Source organism: Puma concolor, chromosome B2 (assembly GCF_028749965.1).
Source record: "Puma concolor isolate L17-30 chromosome B2, mPumCon1.1.hap2, whole genome shotgun sequence".
Taxonomy (NCBI): Eukaryota; Metazoa; Chordata; class Mammalia; order Carnivora; family Felidae; genus Puma; species Puma concolor.
Window position 1 is genome coordinate 43,755,428 of NC_141671.1, and position 19,589 is coordinate 43,775,016.

The 19,589-nt window shown below is 36.2% G+C and overlaps 1 protein-coding gene across 3 annotated transcripts in view; it reads right to left on the reverse strand.

Moving 5' to 3' along the window:
* SUPT3H (SPT3 homolog, SAGA and STAGA complex component) overlaps positions 1–19,589 on the reverse strand; it is a 550,537-nt gene that overhangs the window by 136,460 nt on the left and 394,488 nt on the right. For all 3 annotated transcript variants that reach the window (XM_086706992.1, XM_086706991.1, XM_086706993.1), the window contains exon 6: positions 17,583–17,722. In XM_086706992.1, coding sequence (XP_086563118.1) covers positions 17,583–17,722 — 140 coding nt within the window. The remainder of the gene's footprint in view (positions 1–17,582; positions 17,723–19,589) is intronic.

Below are 19,589 nucleotides of genomic sequence, written 5' to 3' on the forward strand. Positions count from 1 at the left end.
GAGCTTACATTCCAGTCGGCGGGGGGGGGGGGGGGGGGGGGGGGGGGAAGACAAATAATAAACATATAAAAGAGACTGATAACTGCTATGAACAAAATATAGTAGGGGAAGTGGACAGAGAAGGATGGGATGGGAGAGGGATTCTTCTTGTCTTCGTCTGCTCAGCCTGCCATAACAAAATGCCACACATTTGGTGGCTTAAACAACAGAAATTTACTTCTCATAGTTCTGGAGGCTGTAAGTCCTAGATCAAGATGTTAGCACGGTCAGGTTCTGGTGTGGACTCTCTTCCTGGCCTGCAGACAGCTGCCTTCTCACAGTGTCCTCATGTGGCAGACAGTTTTCTGGAGTCTGTTCCTTTTCTTACAAGTGCACTAGTCCTATTATGATTGCCTTGCCTATGACCTCACCACACCTGATTATCTCCCAAAGGCCCCATTTCCAAATAGTGTCACATTAGAGGGTTTCCACATACGTTTTTATGAGGGGACACAATTCAGTCTGCAGCATCTCTCTGTTGCAAGGTTGGGGTGGGTCTCTGTGGTGACGTGAGATGTGAGCCGAGTTCTGAGGGAGAGGAGAGGGCTAGGGAACAGTACGCGACAAAGTCTGCGAGAGGCAATGCGTTTGCCCAGTTGAGAGCCACTGAGAGCGAACATCTGGAGAAAGATGGACGACTGATCGATGTATCTGGCAACAGCGGAGGCTATTGTGACCTTAACAAGAGCCATTTACATAGGATGGTGGGGATGAAAATGTGATTCAAGTGGGTTCTAGAGAGAATGGGAGGAGAACAAATGCAATCTCTTTTGAGAAGTCCTACAGTAAAGGAGGACAAAAAAGTAGCTGGAAGGGTTTCTGTCTGTGTTGAGGCAGGGAAAATCACAGCACTTTGCTGTTGGATAGAAATGAATGAAGCGTATTGGGTTGTGGTAGGACTTGCAGAAGCACTCCTCTCACTGCTCCCCTTTTTGCAGGGAGACAGGAAGTGGGTTTACCAGCTGATAAAGGACAAGAGGGTTGCTAGAGGTCTTCTGCAACAGAAGTTTAAACAGTTATTAAGGTCAGTGGCAGAATGGATGCACTATGGATTCTCTAAAATTGCCAGGCAGCACTAAGGCCAATTTGAGGTTCTTAGTTGGCAATTTGAAGCGATAATAGTTAGCTTGATTGTGTTTTCCTTCAGTCATGTTCTGCTGCTGGGGAACAGGCATAATATGTAGCTATAAAATAAGCAAAGAATTGGATTTAACCAGGATTGGGCTTTTGCTAGGGCAGGTGTAAGTGCGAGCTCTAAGTGTGAATAAAATCCTAGTGTTAAAACAATCTACTAATATATCTAACCAAGTCTCAAATTTTTACTGATGAAGGTTCTGTGATCAAAAAGAGTTTGTAGACTAATGATAAAAAGGAAGTGAATACTATTAATAATGACGATGTAATAGACACATAAGTGTCTCCCTGTGCTGTCCATGGATCAGTTACAAAAGGTCAGCACATATTAAAACACCAAGTAAATTCTAATAAATTCCCAAGGCTAAAATAATATCTCTAAATATATTTGACTGCTATGCAATAAAGTAACTAAAACACCTAATAGGGTCACAAACAAAATATTCAGCCACTTGGAACATATATCTATTTATTTTAAATATTCTCCTATATAAAGTAGGCCAAAGAGCAACTCAAAAGTATATTGAATATTAATAGTTACATATCAATACATGGTATAATATATTAATTAATAAATATTAATATTAATATATTTACAAAATAGTATTTAAATAACAGACGTAATAGACATTTTTTAAACCCTATGGAGTATATCAAAAGCTATGCTAAGAAACATTACAAATTTAATATTTCCATGGTCAAAATTTTTTCTGTTAAAAATAGCAATGAACACATTTGAGTTATAAATAAAGCTTTTGTTCAATTATTTCTTCAGCATTGTACCTAGAAATGCAATTTCTGGATCAAAGGACATACAGGTTTGTTTTTTCTTTTCATGTGTTTGACAGATAGAGTCACACTTTTCTCCCGAAAGCTGTATCATCTTGTGTTTCCGCTGATATACAAGATAATGAACTTCTCCACAACCAAGTAAACACTGAAAAATTCTTGGTACAACTTAAACAAGATACATTTTTCTAGCTGAAATGAAATACGATTTTTTCCCCTAGCTTTGGTTTGTTTTTTCCTTGGGCGGGGGGTGTGGGGGTGGAAGCAAGGGAAGGGTGGAGATGAGATTCAACATTAAAATGCATTACAAATGATAAATTTTCTCACAGCTGTCTCTTGCCACAGAGGATCCATAGTTCTTTCAGTAACTCCCCAATATAATCAACTGGCCTACAGTCATTTTAAGCACCCAAATCCCACACAAGTAACTGGAATGATTTAAAAGAATACCACGAGAAGAATTTTTTAGAAGAATTTATGAGTTTGAGATGACTGATATCCCAAAGAAATAATATCCAGGCAACCAAGATAACTCATCACTCCTTGGTTATAATATATTAAAAAACCTTCACCACGAGTTTTTACGATTCACAGGAAAGGTTTAAGCAATATTTAATTATACAAATAATGTACTACAATTTCTACTTCAAAACCATATAATGGATTATCAGTAAGAACTGCTTAAGATAATGAAGAACATTCCCCCAAATTTTACTGGAGGCATTTCTGCTTTCACAGACAGTAATAATTGCTTTATTAGGCTATCTTAATTTTTTCTATTGATTAAAAACTCGTTGTAGGAAGACAAGGAACAAGCCTTCCGAGCCTCAAATATCCTCCCTACTAAACCCAGATGGGTAAGAGGAACTCCACACAGAGCTACTACCTAGGAAAAAAGATTGCATTTTTTCTTCTTTTTTTCCCCTTTTCCTTCATCTATTTCTCTCTTCCTCCCTCCCCATCTTCCTCACCCGCTCCAGTCTCCCCCCTCCCTCGGGTAACCTCCACAGATACAGCAAAGGAGTACAATAGTATTTTTTGGAGATAGTTGTGTACGTACCGAATTTTGGTAAAAAGAGTCCAATTTTGAATTATTTAAAAGCTCTTAAGTTATTTAAGAGCTTTTATATAGTAAGGTGCTTTTTTTCAAAATAAGAACAATTACGCCAGTGATTTTAGATTTTTCTATAGTGTGTTTTCCCAAAAGTGTTCATTTTTGTACTTACAGCTTTTCCATACTTGAGAACAGGTCAAGAAACCCATTATCAATGACTGTCTTCTGTCTGAGGTGCCGAACAACTACAAAACCTCGATGCCCTTTCTTCAGGGACTTTTAAAAGTAACATTTAAATAAATACTTTAAAATGCCCCAAATTGCTAATACTTATTACTTGGTTACTTTAAAAATCATGCTTAAAACAGCTTATTACATGGCCATATTAACTGTGGGTATATGGCTAAATATTACCCTTTGTAACTGAGTATAAGAGCCACAGTAGTGATGGTTATTAATAAATTATTAATTCAATAACCCCGTAGTTTATAAATGCCATACATGAGGCAGGTTGAACTCAAAAGTAATTTTTGTGAATATGGTGATTTATTGGTAATCTGTTCCTTAGTGTTAGAAGAACTAAGTGAAACAACACTTTCCTGTTGTGTGAAGTACATATGAGTGGAGATGCAAAATTTTCATGCCACAAAAAATTCAACAGTAACTTAAGGCACCTGAAAATTCAAACTACCCTCTAAGTACCAATCAGCCAATAACTAAAAGAATTATCCAGAAGAGGTATTTCATGGATCAGAGAAGTAAGTATGTTATTATGTCAAGATGCTAAATCATAAAATCTTACAACTGCAGGAAATACACGAGAAAAGGTATGGAACATTTATTGTCAAATGTTCTGACTTGGCCACTAGGTGGAATGGACCAATGGTCACAGATGGTGTTGGTCCTTTTGAAACAAAATCAACTGATTGAACTGGAATTGATGCTCAGTGTCAGCTTGTAGACAAATTTGGGACACAGCAGAGATCAATGCCAAAGCAGTATGGTTGGAAGAACTTCTATAGCTAAAACTGGAAAAGCCACTATTATAATTTGAACAGAAAATTATCTGACCAATGAAAGCCATTAATAACTGGAAAGCACCTGAAAGAGATTTGTTGGAGAACTCCTGATATGAAAAGTTCACAGAGGTACATAACTAATTATGATATCCTGTTTGAATCCTATGTGAGTCAAAAATGACTGGTTTTATATACTTGGAAACTACATTCTTTAAATTTTTTTAAGGTTTTATTTATTTTTGAGAGAGAGAGAGAGAGAGAGAGTGAGCAAGTGGGGGAGGAGGAGGAGGAGAGAGAGAGAGAGAGAGAGAGAGAGAGAGAGAGAGACAGAATCTGAAGCAGGCTCCAGCCTCTGACCTGTCAGCACAAAGCCTGATGCGAGGCTTGAACTCACAAACTGCGAGATCATGACCGAGCTGAAGTCAGACACATAACCAACTGAGCCACCCAGCTGCCCCAAAACTGCATGCTTTAAATAAAACAAAAAAATATTCAAATCATCCAAAGGATATATTAATAATACATATATTAGCTACAAAATTATGCCTATTTTTAGTTACCTTATTTGGAAAATATTAATTGGAAGTTTATAACGTTTAAAGTAAGTCCACGCTCTCAAGGACTTTATTTAGTAAGTTAAATTAAGTAAATACAATGAGTTACAATCTATCACCTACTGAAATATCTGAACATAGATGTTGCAGATCGAGAAGGCTCAGCAAAGGGAAGAAAAGTAAACACCCATTTAGAGAACTACAAATCCAAAGGAGTTCGTTAAGCATTGTGTGTGTGTGTGTGTGTGTGTGTGTGTGTGTGCGCGCGCACGTGTGTGTGTGTGTGTGTGTGTGTGTGTGTGTGTTTTGTGTGTGCACATGCATGATTTGGGAAAGAATATTAAAAAAGAGGAGGATCAGGAATGGTGAGAGACGAACATGAAAAGGCTGAGGCCAGATTATAAAACAATGTATTACTATCAATGCTAAGAAGTTGAGACTCTTCTGCAGAAAATGGAGAGTCATGAAAAGGAGAAGGCTGGCAAGATGTGAATTGCCTTTTGGACCACTGCTTTATGGAAAGGATAGTTCTCGACAGACATACAAATACAATGGATTGCACTGATCACTAAATATTTATAGCTTCATCTAGAATTCTTATTTCTCAATGAGGAATGCAATGATCTAGGAAAAAGTCTTGATTAAACAGCTTGATTGGCATGATGTCATAAAGTGGTGGCAACATTAAGAACCGAAGTAAAGGCAGCTCCCTAGCACGGATGCAACACAGGAATAGCGGGAAATTACCTATACCAAACAGGCAATGAGCTGTTAATTCCACTAAACAAACTATAGGATTAAAAAGACAAAAATCTTGCCACAGAGTGCATTTATTTTCATATTTAGAATGACTAACTTGTAGAGATTAAACCAATACAGATAAATAAAAGCCAGACTATGTAACAACAATCTGCCCACCTACTGTGGGGAATGTGGGTGAAGGAGAAAGAATAGGGAAATATAATCCACAAAATATTCAGGGCAAAAATATTTTGGTTATTACAACAACCACAATTTGAGAACTATAAACATTAAATGTAAATTAGTGGTAAATCCTGTGGTGTTCTTAAATTCGGTGATATTTTAAAACTCTTCTCTGCCAAGGTGTTTTATAAACAAGTCGGTGGACTGATCTCTAAGAAAACCCTTGCAATGGATCTGTTGAAAGAGAAGGATATCATTTTAAAAAGAACAAACTGAAATTATTTGGGAAAGAAAATATTGATTGATTCCATAAAAACCTAATTGAACAGTATAATCAGATGTGTTAGTCAAATATCCATTTATGCGAGACTAAACACAGCAGCGAGACCTACACACATGCATTGCCACTGGTAGACACAAATGTTTAGTTTGCAGCATTGGTGTGTATCTTTATCCTCAAAAATGGTTCTCTGTTTTACTAAAATTGAAACTTGCTTGATGTGGGGAAGGTAGAAGTGAATGGTAATCATTGTTCTTATATTTTACTACCAAGTTCTGGTTTCAAATCTTCTATAACCATCAAAATCCTACAGGAGAAAACAGGCAGCATCCTCTTTGACCTTGGCCGCAGCAATTTCTTACTAGAAACGTCTCGGAGGCAAGGGAAACAAAAGCAAAAATGAACTATTGGGACTTCATCAAGATAAAAAGCTTCTGCACAGCAAGGGAAACAACCAACAAAACTAAAAGGCAGCTGACGGAATGGGAGAAAATATTTGCAAATGACATATTGGATAAAGGGTTAGCATCCAAAGTCTATAAAGAACTTACCAAACTCAATACCCAAAAAACAAGAGTCCAGTGAAGAAATGGCCAAAAGACATGAATAGATACTTTTCCAGAGAAGCCATCCAGATGGCTAACAGACACATGAAAAGATGCTCAACATCATTTATCATCAGGGAAATACAAATCAAAACCACAATGAGATACCACCTCACACCTGTCAGAATGGCTAAACTTAACAACTCAGGCAACAACAGATGTGGGTGAGGATGTGGAGGAAAGGGGAACCCTTTAGCACTGTTGGTGGGAATGCAAACTGATGCAGCCACTCTGGAGTCCAGTGAGTACGAAGGTTCCTCCAAAAATTAAAGACAAAACTACCCTATGACCCAGCAATTGCACTGCTAGTTATTTATCCTAAGGATTCAAAAATGCTGATTCAAAGGGGCACATGCACCCTAGTGTTTATAGCAGTGCTATCAATAATAGCCAAATTGTGGAAAGAACCCAAATGTCCACAGAACTGATGTGGAATATTTATATACAATAGAAAATTACTTGGTGATCAAAAACAATGAAATCTTGCTGTGTGCAACGACTTGGATGGAACTAGAGCATATTATGTTAACAAAATAAGTTAGAGAAAAAAACAAATATAGATTTCCATTATATATGGAACTTAAGAAGCACAACAGATGAACATAGGGGAAGGGAAGGAAAAATAAGATAAAACCAGAGAGGGAGGCAAACCATAAGAGACTCCTAAATACAGAGACAAACTGAGGGCTGCTGGAGGGGAGGTGAGTGGGGAGATGGGCTAAATGGGTGATGGGCACTAAGGAGGGCACTTGTTGGGATGAGCATTGGGTGTCGTATGTAAGTGATGAATTACTGGGTTCTACTCCTGAAACCAAGACTACACTATATGTTAACTAACTTGAATTTAAATAAATCTGAAAAAATAAAGTTTATCTCCCCCCCCCCCAAATAAATAAAATATTCTATCCACATAAGAAAAGATACTTGTGGGCAACAAATGCTAAATCTTGATTTGGATTTGGAAAAGCATGGTTACTATGAGCACTGTTTCAATGCTGTCACCATGTATTTAGCTTCCCAATAGTCTAGGGAAAGGGTAACAAGAAGAAATCTTTTAAATTTCACCCAGAGAGGAATAGTAAAAAATAGGTCTGAGGGTGGAAGACAAAATGGCAGCGGTACTAAAATTTCTATCCTAAAGATGGTAGTTATTTGGCTAATCTTGCTCTAAATTTTTTTCTATAGTAAAGCATAACCCAAGCGATTAAACACCCTATAAAAATAGAGAGCAATTAAAAAAACCCAACAAAACCCACCCATTTCTAGTTTCACACCCAGTATATGGAGCACTCTAATCAAAGCAGAAGTCTGACTCTACCCTCAGTTAGAGCCCATAGTTCACAGATGGGTAAGAAAAACCTAAAAGAATCCCTTAAGAACAATCTGTCAAATGTGATATATTAAGCCATAGAATGATAAACCTAGGTAAGCGAGGGAATGTTCTATTTTTATAAAATCTGTAACTTTTCATGTCATTAACTGAAAAATCTCTTCTCCGGAAGATTCCTTTCTGGAGTTCAGACAAGCTTTTATGGCAATGGATATACACATTATCTACCATTATGTAACTAGAAGATAGCTCTAGCTGTGGATACAAAATAATCTGATAGAGTCTATAAAGTCATGAATGGAAATAAATTTCAGAGCAACACATTATACCTACCTTTGGGTTCTCGTAAAGTCATGTAATACTCCCTGTTCTGTAGTTTCTAGGCCAGAAAAAAACATACACTAAATTACATTAATTATGCACCATGTAGCTGGAATCGCCAAAGGTTTTTTTGGAGGAATTTCTATTAATATTCCCTGAAGAATGATTTTGTATTTTTCAATTATGTTATCCAACATTCCCTTCAAAAGAATAAATGGGCATACTAATGTGTTCTCCTGATGAATCTCTGTCAGAGTCTCACCCTGACATACTATCTTTTCATGTTATAAAATGTACCCTAGTTCTATTATTTTGTGCCCTCTTCAGCAAATTCTGAAGCTAATTCTATGTCCCTGTCTGAGGCTAGTCATAAAGATTTCTTAAAGAAGTAATATGCTTTACCTCAGAAAAAAACTAAATTTCAAATCAAATAGCAAGAGAAACAGAAAATACAGGGCTCCATCATACAACCAATGATCCACCAAGAAGGTTCAAGATTCAAGACCAAACTGAATTAAGAACCATTTATTGAGCCTGTATTCCCCTTAAGAGGGTACAAATCTTATTTGCCAGTTATTAACTACAGTACTGTGAATACAGAAACTATATTTTGTCTTTTGTGCAGTCACGACCTCAGAGGGTAGGATAGTGACTTACAAAAGAGCCTCAATGAATAAATGCTGAATGAGTTAAAGAGTGGAAGGAAGGATGGATGAGATCCAAAGAAAATGACTTCTACTCATTCTCCATGCTATCTCTCAAGGAAAACTTCCTACAGATCCAGGCAGAGTCAAGGTTGTAATACATCACTTGGTCAATTCTTACTGTAATAATGTACAGATCCTCTACCCTTATAGACCTTTGAAGTTACCTTTCCAGCACTCATTCCCTCTTCCTATAGCTCCAGCAATCCATGCCTTTGTGAGGGGCTGGATGCACCTTCAGCTTTAGGGATGGAGCTTATGACTTAGGCTAAGCCAATCAGAGTAGGTCATCCTACTAGCTACTGTGGGTGGTAGGGGTTTCAGAAGATCTTGTGACGTAAGCATTTTCAGGGTCAATCTTGGACAGAGGCATCCTATCATGGCCTGGGGCCATGGAAAATGGAGCTACAAATCCAGTGGCATATTGTGAACCTCGATATCAAACCTTGCTTGAGGCCAAATCTACCTGTGGTTGTTTACCTGAACAACTTCCCTAATTGTTTAATAATTGTTTATTTCAATTTGAAATGGGCTTTTTGTTCATTGCAATCATGAAAAACGTTAACTATTTTAAACTTCTTAGATCATTATTACAGCTCTGAATATAGTCTGTGTCACACTGTGTATGGTATACGTTCCTATTCCTCAATTATATAATACGAGGCTACTTCATTTGCTCACAAAGCCTATCCTGCAGCACCACGTATAAACTAAATTCTTCTGATGGGAAAAAAAAATGAAAAGGTAAACTGTAGAGTAAAGGACATCAGTTGAGGATTAAGAGGAACACAAGTGATTAGTATGTAAAATCAAAATGGCATAAACTTACACACTCAACTTACTTATAATCTCAATGCTTGATGATGACAGCCACTGTTAGCATGTTGGTATATATCCTTCCAGTCTTAATTTCTAGGTGTGAGGAAATATACACATTCGCTGACCATTGGGTAAATAGGGTTCTCCTTCCCATTTCCATTACCACTATTATAAATGACATTGTGATGAACAGCCTTGTGCATAAGAATGTGCATATGTTCAAAATGTCTGATTATATTTTAAACAGCAACTACCAAATATGTGTTTACTGGGCTGAAGTATATGAATTCTTTGCAATTGGTATTTTTAAATAGTTTCTGGTTTCTATCAAACTTCACTTCCACCAACAGTTAATCTGTACCCAATGATACCTTAGTCTTCACCATTTTATAAGCAAAAATGGCGCTGGCTCATTACAAGTAAGCAGGTATTTTGCATGTTTGTTATTTGTATTCCTCTCTGTGATTTGTCTATTATTATCCTTTGCCAATTTTTCTACTGGAATGCTTTCTTATGGACTGAAAGATCTATATAAATAAGTGATATTAATATTTTATCACATTATTACAGTAGTTTGCCTTTCAGTTTTGTCTTTCTTTTTCTGACACAGACAAGTTAAATTTAAGTCATTTCCTTTGTGCTTTTTTTGTCTCCAAAGTGGGCTTTCCTTTCAGAAGAGTTTAATAGATTCAATTTTCACTACTGAAAGACTCACAATACATGTTTGTATACAAAAGTCTCTTAAAGGTTTTAAAAGCAACCTCTTAAATTTCTTAATTTAGGATTTCACAAATTTATTTGAAAATGGACCACTTCTCCATCCCCACCTCCAACAGTGTACCTGTTAACATCTGGAGTAATTCTTGAAAAGCTTGTTTAGAAAACAAAAGCCTAGAGAGTCCTTCCACATTCCCAAATTGATATTTACCTATTTATTTGTTTTTTTTTAAAATTTTTTAATGTTTATTTATTTTTGAGAGAGACAGAGACAGAATGAGAGTGGGTTAAGGGCAGAGAGAGAGGGAAACAAAATCCGAAGCAGGCTTCAGGCTCCAAGCTGTCAGCACAGAGCCCGACGCGGGGCTCGAACTCACGAGCTGTGAGATCATGACCTGAGCTGAAGTCAGACGCTCAACTGACTGAGCCACCCAGGAGCCCCTATTTCTGTTTTTTAAAAACAGCTTTACTTTTCATACCCAGTTCTTGAATCCACCTGAATTTATTCTGAGGCCAGTCTAAGGTTAGGAACTAGATGTGTTTTTTCCTTTCCAAATATTATCCAACTGTTTGGCATCTTTCTCCCACTGATTTCTAAAGGTACCTTTATTGTGACTAAAGTCTTCTCTACACTTACTTATTTCATGGATAGAATTCTCTTCATTGGTATGCTTATTGGGTTTTACACCAGTACCACACTATTTTGATGGCAACAGTTTTATGAAATGTATCTGGTAGGATAAATTGAACTCTGCTCTCTATTCTTTAATGAAAATTTCTTTGCTATTCTCATCTGTCTTATTACTTAAAATAACCTCTAATATCACTGGATAGTTTAAAAAATTTGCTGAAGGGGCGCCTGGGTGGCGCAGTCGGTTAAGCGTCCGACTTCAGCCAGGTCACGATCTCGCGGTCCGTGAGTTCGAGCCCCGCGTCGGGCTCTGGGAGGATGGCTCAGAGCCTGGAGCCTGTTTCCGATTCTGTGTCTCCCTCTCTCTCTGCCCCTCCCCCGTTCATGCTCTGTCTCTCTCTGTCCCAAAAATAAATAAACGTTGAAAAAAAAAATTAAAAAAAAAATTTGCTGAGATTTTTGTAAAAATTCATCAAGCTAATAAATTAATTTAGGAACAACTGATAGGTTTATAATATCCTGTCTTTGTATCCAGGAACATTATATTTCTTGACTTACACTCTTCTATCTTAGTACATTATTAAATATTACTTTCATATTTCTCTTACATTTCTTGTTAATATGAAGTTGCCTCCAAATAAACTTCTTCCTTGTATTATTTTAACTGAGATGGTCTTCTAATTTTTATTAACTCTTATGAAATATGGGGGAAGCTACTGGTTTTTAAAGTATCTATATGATTTGGTGAAGACTTTAATTGGTTCCAATAGTTTTTTAGATTGATCCTCAAGGATTACCTAATAAAAATTATATTATCTGTACATAATGATAATTTTTGTCTCCTACCAATAGCTAGGTCTTTTATTGCACTGGCTAATGCTCCTGGAACTCTGGCAAATAAAACTGATAACATGGGCATTCTAGAATTTAACGGAACTCTGTTAATATTTTTCAAACTATAATGATGGCTGTTCACTGGAGTGAGATATTCTTTATCATGATATGAAGGTAACTTTTCTATTTCCAGTTCATTGAGAATTTCTAAAAAGAATAGGAAGCAAATTTTGTTTTATCATCTCCTAAAATAACCATATGGTTATTCTCCTCTGACCTAGTTCTTGGGTATTTAACACTAATGTATTTTCTAATACTCAAGCTTGCTTGAACTCATGAAAAAAATCCTATTTGGTCATGGTACATTCCTTATTATATTATGCTGCCAAATTAAAATTGCTAATATTTTAAGATTCCTGCATCCATATTCATAAATGAGATTATATTATGATACTCTGTAAAGTTTAATAAGGTTTCCTTATCTTTTTTTACTCTGAGATAGTTTATATAGCACGACAATGAGTTATTTTATGAATGTTTAAAAGAGCTCTTCCATAAATCATTTTGGATTCAGAATCTGCTGAGGACATAATTCTTTCCCAAACATTTAGCATTTCTTCCAAGGTTACTGGTCTATCCAAGTTTTCTACTACCTGTTGAGTAAAACTAATCATTTACATTTTCTTAAGAAGATATTCATTCCAAATGTTAGTACAGAATTATATGTGAATTCGATTTCTCCAGTCTACGGCTAGATCCCTACTCCTTGCTGATTTTTGTTAGCTCTGTTTTCTTTCCATTTTTCTTATTTAGACTTGCCATAGATTCATCCCACCATTTGTTACTATTTTTGCAAAGAGTTCCTTAAAATGGTATATTCAATTATATGTTTTCTTTTTTATTTAATTTTTTTAATGTTTATTTTTGAGAGAGAGAGAGAGAGAGAGAAGAGAAAGAAGAGAAAGAAGAGAGAGGGGGGGAGAGAGAGAGAGAGAGAGAGAGAATGAGAATGAGCAGGGGAAGGGCAGAGAGGAGACACAGAATCTGAAGCAGGCTCCAGGCTCTTAGCTGTCAGCAGAGAGCCCGAGGTAGGTCGCAAACTCACAACCCATGAGATCATGACCTGAGCCGGAGTTGGACACTTAACCGACTGAGCCACCCAGACACCCCTTAATTACTGTTTTCTAACTTTATGCATTTATTTTTTATTTTCATTTTTCCTGTTTTCTCTTTTTGACATAAAATTTCTAATTTTAGGTGAATCTTTAGTTTCTTTTGCTTTTTTCCAATTTAATAAAGGCTTACAATGTAAAAAGTTGCCTCTATTTTAAAGTGTTGTCCAAATTTTGTAAATTTTACAGGGACTATTCTCATTGCTGTCATTATCCAAACAGTCGATGGTAATACATTTTAATTTGTTGTGGGTCCATTAGTTGCTTCTATTAGCTTTCTTTCTTTTCAAATTTTTAATCAATTAGATTAACTAATTGTTTAATTGTTTTCACTAATTGTTAATTGTTTGTTTAACTTCTGTTATTACTCTCAGGTTTACTTTTTCTGCTCTGGTAAGGTAATGTGCTCTATAAATTTGTATATTGTTGAAATCTGTTAACTGAGTGTATGTATATCTATCTGGGTATGAGAGAAACACTCCTCATGAGAAGTTGAATAGTGATCATTTGTATTGACTTTCAATTAAAAAATAACGAAGCCCCTTCTTTACCAGTGATATATAGATCCATGATGTAACCTCAAAGTTCTCCTGATGGAGGAAAGTGTGTAGGGGGAGGTGGGAGGATAGAGCCCCACCAAACTTCTCCTCACCTCCCCTAAAGAGCACCATGGAATCCTTGGGGTTACCTGGGTAAGATTTTAAAACTGCTGCTCATTTATAAAATGTTTTATATCCATCTATTAAACTTAAATGTTTATGATTAAAAAATTTCCCCCAAGTCAATCTGTTAAGTACTGAGAATAGTGTGTTCCAGACTCAACAAATGCATTTTCTCTAACTTCTCCCCACATTACTGGAATCTTTTGCTTTGTATATTTCAATTCTATGGAATTTGATGATTAACATTTTGTATTTACTATCTTCACCACAGGCAGCATCATTTGGTAACATAAAATTACTGACATTGCTCCATTTGAAAACTTTTTCCCTTGAATCCTCTTTTCTCTGAACTAATATTGCTACCACTAGCATTTGCATTTGTCTGATACACCTCTGATTGTTCTTTTACTTTTACATTAAAAAAATCTACTAAAATTACATACCTATTCTTACAGAATACACACAGGCATAATAGTATGTATGTAAATGTAGATGCGTATCTGTATATATCATGTATGTATGTGTATAGACTATCTTTCCAGCATATAAATTCTATATTTCTTAATCTCACATACATTTCAACTTTTTTCTGGGTTTCGTTTTTAAACTCAACTTAAAAACTTTTTTTCGTATTTGTACACCATCATCTCACTAGAGTTATTAGCCTTTCTTCTTTTATGATAAATCTTAACTAAGGTATTTTTGAACTGTCTTATCTTAAAGGCATTGTACTTTACTTTCCATTATAATTAAAAAATAATAATAGTAGAAAAATAGAAAAGGGAAATAGAACAGATTTCAAAACCAGAAGATGGAGAACATCTACAGCAATCCACCTCTCTGGCTTCTTCGGTGAGTTTTCCAGTATACTCAGTTCGACAAATGGTAATTCTGGGACTCAGCCTCCCCAGAGATCATAACTTCACATTACTCGGGGCGTAACTGAATGGTGAACCTGACTTCTCTGATCATTCAGATTTTATGAGAAACTTTGTGTTTTACAATCTCTGGTCAGACACTTTAGGTTAAATTCAGATGGCCACCTGGAATGTTATTCAATCTTAAGCCAATTAAAAACATTTTTAAGGACCTTCAATTTTATGTATCCCATTGTGTTTTCTTTCTGGGTTCCAGTATCAGGCCTCTGGGGCTTCAGGACCCTAATTTATTTAAAGGTTGTTCTCTCTGATGGCCAAATCTTTACTTTCTTGTTTACTTTTACCAATTTAAGGATTAGTCAGAAGGTAGAGTTCACCAAATTCGTTAAGTACTCATTATTTACATCCCCTTCACAAACGCAGTAGTTTATTAGACCAGATATTTCACTCGACTGACGCTAAACTTGAGCTTGCCAGGTGCCTTCACGGTAGAGTAGTTGGGTCTTAGGCAAGGCTCTTCTGTGAGTGACTACAGTCACTCTGTTAAGAATACCCAAAGCTCTTTGCAGCGTTTTGTGATACCCTCTTGGCCTTTGGTTGACACAGCCATATTTAGTTGCTCAGAATGTAAGAAACAGTAAAACACACCTCCTGTTATTCTGTGGTGGGGGTTAAGTGGAGGTGAGAGGAGGGTCAACATTTATATGCATTATTATGCTTACCAAATCCCTGATTCTCTTTCCTAGTCTCTCAAAAGCAATTCTGAACATTACTTAATTTTTATTTGATAATTTGGAAGGATCTTAAGATAATGGATCATAGGTCTCTACTATACATCTACCCAAGTGTTAAAAATTTGGTGCTGGAGGGAAACTATAAGGGTAAGAGTTAGCGAACTCTCATGATGAAGGACTAGCAAGTAGAAATGGAAGTAAAAATTCAGACTTTTTATTTCAAGTCATATAATATTTCATACTGATGAGGTGCATTAGGAGTGAAACACAAAGCCAGGCACACATCAAGTCACCTAACACAACAGGAAACAACTTGGTTTTTGGTACTCTTGCTCGATGTTTTGAGAAAAAGCTAGGATCCCAAATGAGTTTTTATGCCTCTAAAATTTTTTTTTCTCTTCTCAATTACATTTAAATGAAAAAAAAAGGGAAAGAAAGCAAAACAATAATAAGCTTTGTTGGTAGGTCTATACCATTTTCATACGTTCTCGGGAAGAAGGTAGCAAACAAAGTTTCTGCAACAGTAAGTGATGCTTAGAGAAAAATGAAATCACTGAGCGATGCCAGGACTGATTACTCCACTGCACTTGAAAAGCAGAGATCGCAGTCTTGTGAGCCCAAAGTGGTTTCATATGGACTGCCGCACTTGCGGTTTGTGCTTGAAACTATAACCTGTCAAATTAGAAGCAGGCGAGGCCTATGCTCTTCACGGTTCCGCTTTCTACTGTCTACACTTACGTCTCTAAGTTCAGCATTTTTTAGTCAGTTAAACTCTGCTACTTGGATGAGTAGAATCTCAAAATTGCTCTCCATTATGTTGGTTACAAAAGATTTTAGGTACGATATAAAGCTTAAAGAAACTGCCAATCTGACTTTTAACACGTCACTGTAACTATTTTTACCAACTATCGATATTTTATTATCCTGGTTACCACTACCTCATATATAAGTGCAGGGAAGAGGAAGAGAAACTGCGTAAGTTCCCAAGCTTTTCCTCCCCCGCCTTTCCAGATATTTTATTGACTTTAACTTATACCTTACTGACTCATCATTTTTCCAGGCCTACAGTAGCCTGCTATTATGAGCTTAGTGTTACAACATGCTCCATTTCTTCTCTTCTCCTTGATTGTGGAATGTCCTTCCAGGCAGTAGGCTTGGTTGACAGAGATTTTCCCATCAAAACTGAAAAGCTAAGTGTTCTATTTTATTAATGTTTTATGTAGAGTCTTTCCTTAATGAATCTTTCTTAATGCCCATTAGAGTAATATAAAAATGTTTTTTAGAAAAGCATAAACAACATTTGCTCTCTGTGTAATGCATCATAAGTGAAACCATGCTACTAAACAATCATATCCTTTTTGGGCCATAATGACATCAGAAATATATGTTTATCATCTGCTTTGGACAAGTTAGCATGATTTTGGCCCACGGTGAAGTTGAACTAAAATCATTTGCAGTTGCCCCAAACCAAGATAACCACACATTTCTAAGGTAATTGATACCTAAAAAGAACATTGCCTTTAGATCACAGTTCGTGATCTAAGCACACTAATTCTTTAAAGAAGGCTGTTAAAGTTTACAAAGCATGTATGTCTATTGGACTTCCTCCAAAATTTGACATGAAATAATTATATTTTTAGCATGCCTAGAGATTATGATAAAGTAGGTACTTAGCACGATCTTTTGGAGTTCTGGAATTACCTCTCTTGTCCCATTTAAAGAGAAGGGGAAAATGGAGATTTTTTTTTTTTTAACAGGTAAAAGTCTAATAATAAGAAGAAGAATGCTTTGTATTTTGGAAGGCACTCAAATGAAATCAGTCATTTTTATTTTCAAGTAAGTATTTAAGGAAACAGTAATTTTATGAATAGATAGCTCAGACAAATAGAAGGCAAACAATTTTCATATTTATTGTGAAAACATATTCAGGGAATCCAAACACATGTTACAGTGATGTAAAGCATGTAACTGCCCTGAATATTACCTCAGCTAATGAGTGCACTCATAGCCTGCAGATATGTCCTGAAAAACAGTTCTTCAGCTACATGCCAACACAAAAGTGGGAGAAATTACCTTTGCCCACAAAGAGAACTGGATGACTTGGGACAAAAAATAAGTTTCAGATAAAATGGTAACAGGAAAAGTAAGACCTGGAAGGAAGTTGAGGGAAATCGACTCCTATTCAAAGGAGGAAACAGAGAAACAGAGCACTGAAGTTGTCTCCCAAAGTCATGTCTGAAGGCTGTACAATGCTGCCTTCAGACATGCAACTACTGTTCTGGGCAATTCAGACATCAATCAAAGAACAGAAGAATAGAACCAAATAGCATAAGCACTGCAATGGCTATTCTATTACTGTAAAAAGGGAAGAATATACTATACCTCCATTCTTTCTTGTTTAACTTCATCAACTTCATCATCTTCAAACATTGCCAAGAGTTCTCCTGTTTGGTCAATAGAGTTGAGAAAGTCTTGGGCAATTTTTTGTCTTTTGTTTGCATTATTGCTGCCACTCAGTTTGTCTTCATGAACATAAAAAAGAAGGAAAAAATGTGCTTAATAGGTTTACATCAACACCAATCACTACATGTATTGAATACTGCATGTGAAATTCAGAATTGGAATTCTCTTGAAATAATCTTTAAATGGAGAATCTTTGGGCACCTGAGTGGCTCATCTGGTCAAGTGTCTGACTCTTGATTTTGACTCAGGTCATGATCTCACGGTTCATGAGATCTAGCTCTGTGTCAGGCTCTGTGCTGTCAGCGCAGAGCCTGCTTGGGATTCTCCCTCTCTCTCTCTTTCTCTTTCTCTCTCTTTCTCTGCCCCTCCCCTGCTCCAGTGGGTGTGTTCTCTCTCTCTCTCCTTCTCTCAAAAATAAATGAACTTAAAAAAAAAAAAAAGAAGGGAGAATCTTTGCATCCAAAACAAAAGCATAAGCCACACAGAATTAAATCATTTATTTATGCCATAAATAAGATTGAGGGAACAAAATACCAAATTATCAATTAACGTAGTGTGAATGGACTGATCAAAATTCCTTACCAAAAAAAAAGAAAGCCCTTTCAGATTTAGAAAAAGAATCCTGATATACCAAGCCTAATTCAGAAAATAAATACGAAATTAATGTGAAATTAAATTATTTTATTTATGAAAATAAATGTGAAATTAAAAGGAGAGAATGTTACACATGTTACTGTGGCAATACATTTGAGGCCTAAAGGGACAAGGCCTTACTCTTTTCCTCTTAAGAGATAAAACTATCATATTTATTTAAAAGCAAAACCTAACTTTAAAAAAGTTATTGCAAAAGGTCAAGAGGGAATAATGCAATAGGCAGTACAGTTTAATGTATAAATATCAGTGTGAATTAGTGACAGAGAACTAGATTACTTTTTAAAGTGATAAATTACATGCACAGATACCAGCCTATGCATCTCTGGGTGAAAGTATCCAATCCTTCACCATTAAATAGGATGCTAGCTGTGGGTTTTCCATAGATAGCTGTCTTGGTCAGTTTATAGCACAGACTACAATAAATATATAAATATATTGTAGACTGGATGGCTTAAAAAACCCATAGTTATATCTCATAGTTCTAGAGGTTAGAAAGTCTAAGATCAGGTGCCGGCAGACTTGGTATCTGATGAAAGCCTGCTTCCTGGTTTGCAGATGGACTGTCTTCTATCCTCACATGGCGGAGGACAGAGAGCAGAAGCAAGCTCTCTTATATCTCTTCTTGGAAGGGCACTATTCCCATTCATGAAGGCCCCTCCCTCATGACTTAATTGTTTTCCAAAGGCTCTACCTCAAAATACCATCACACTGGGAATTAGGAGGCAACATAGGAATTCTGGGGGGACACAAATATTCCATTCATAGCAATGACCTTTATCAAGTTGAGAAAGTTCCCTCCTCAGTTTTTTTGAGTGTTCTTCTAATGAAAGACCTTGGATTTTTTTTCAAATGATTTTTCTACATTTATTGAATGATCATGTGGTTTATAACCTTCATTCTATCATTATGATTTTTTACACAAGTTTTTTTCTAAATTTAAACCAATCTTCCATTCCTGGGATAAACTCCATTTGGTCATGGTGTATAATCCTTTTTGGATGTTGCTGGATTTGGTTTCCTAAGTATTCTGTTAGGGATTTTCACAATCTATATTAAAAAAGACATTAAGTAGACAAAAAGGCAACCTACTGGATGGGAGAAGATATTTGTAAATGATGTATCTGATAAGGGGTTAATATCCAAAATATACATAGAACTTACAGAATTCAATAATTAAAAACCCCCAAATAACCTGATTAAAAATGGGCAGAGGACCTGAATATTTTTCAAAGAAGATGTACAGATGGCCAACAGACACATGAAAAGATGCTC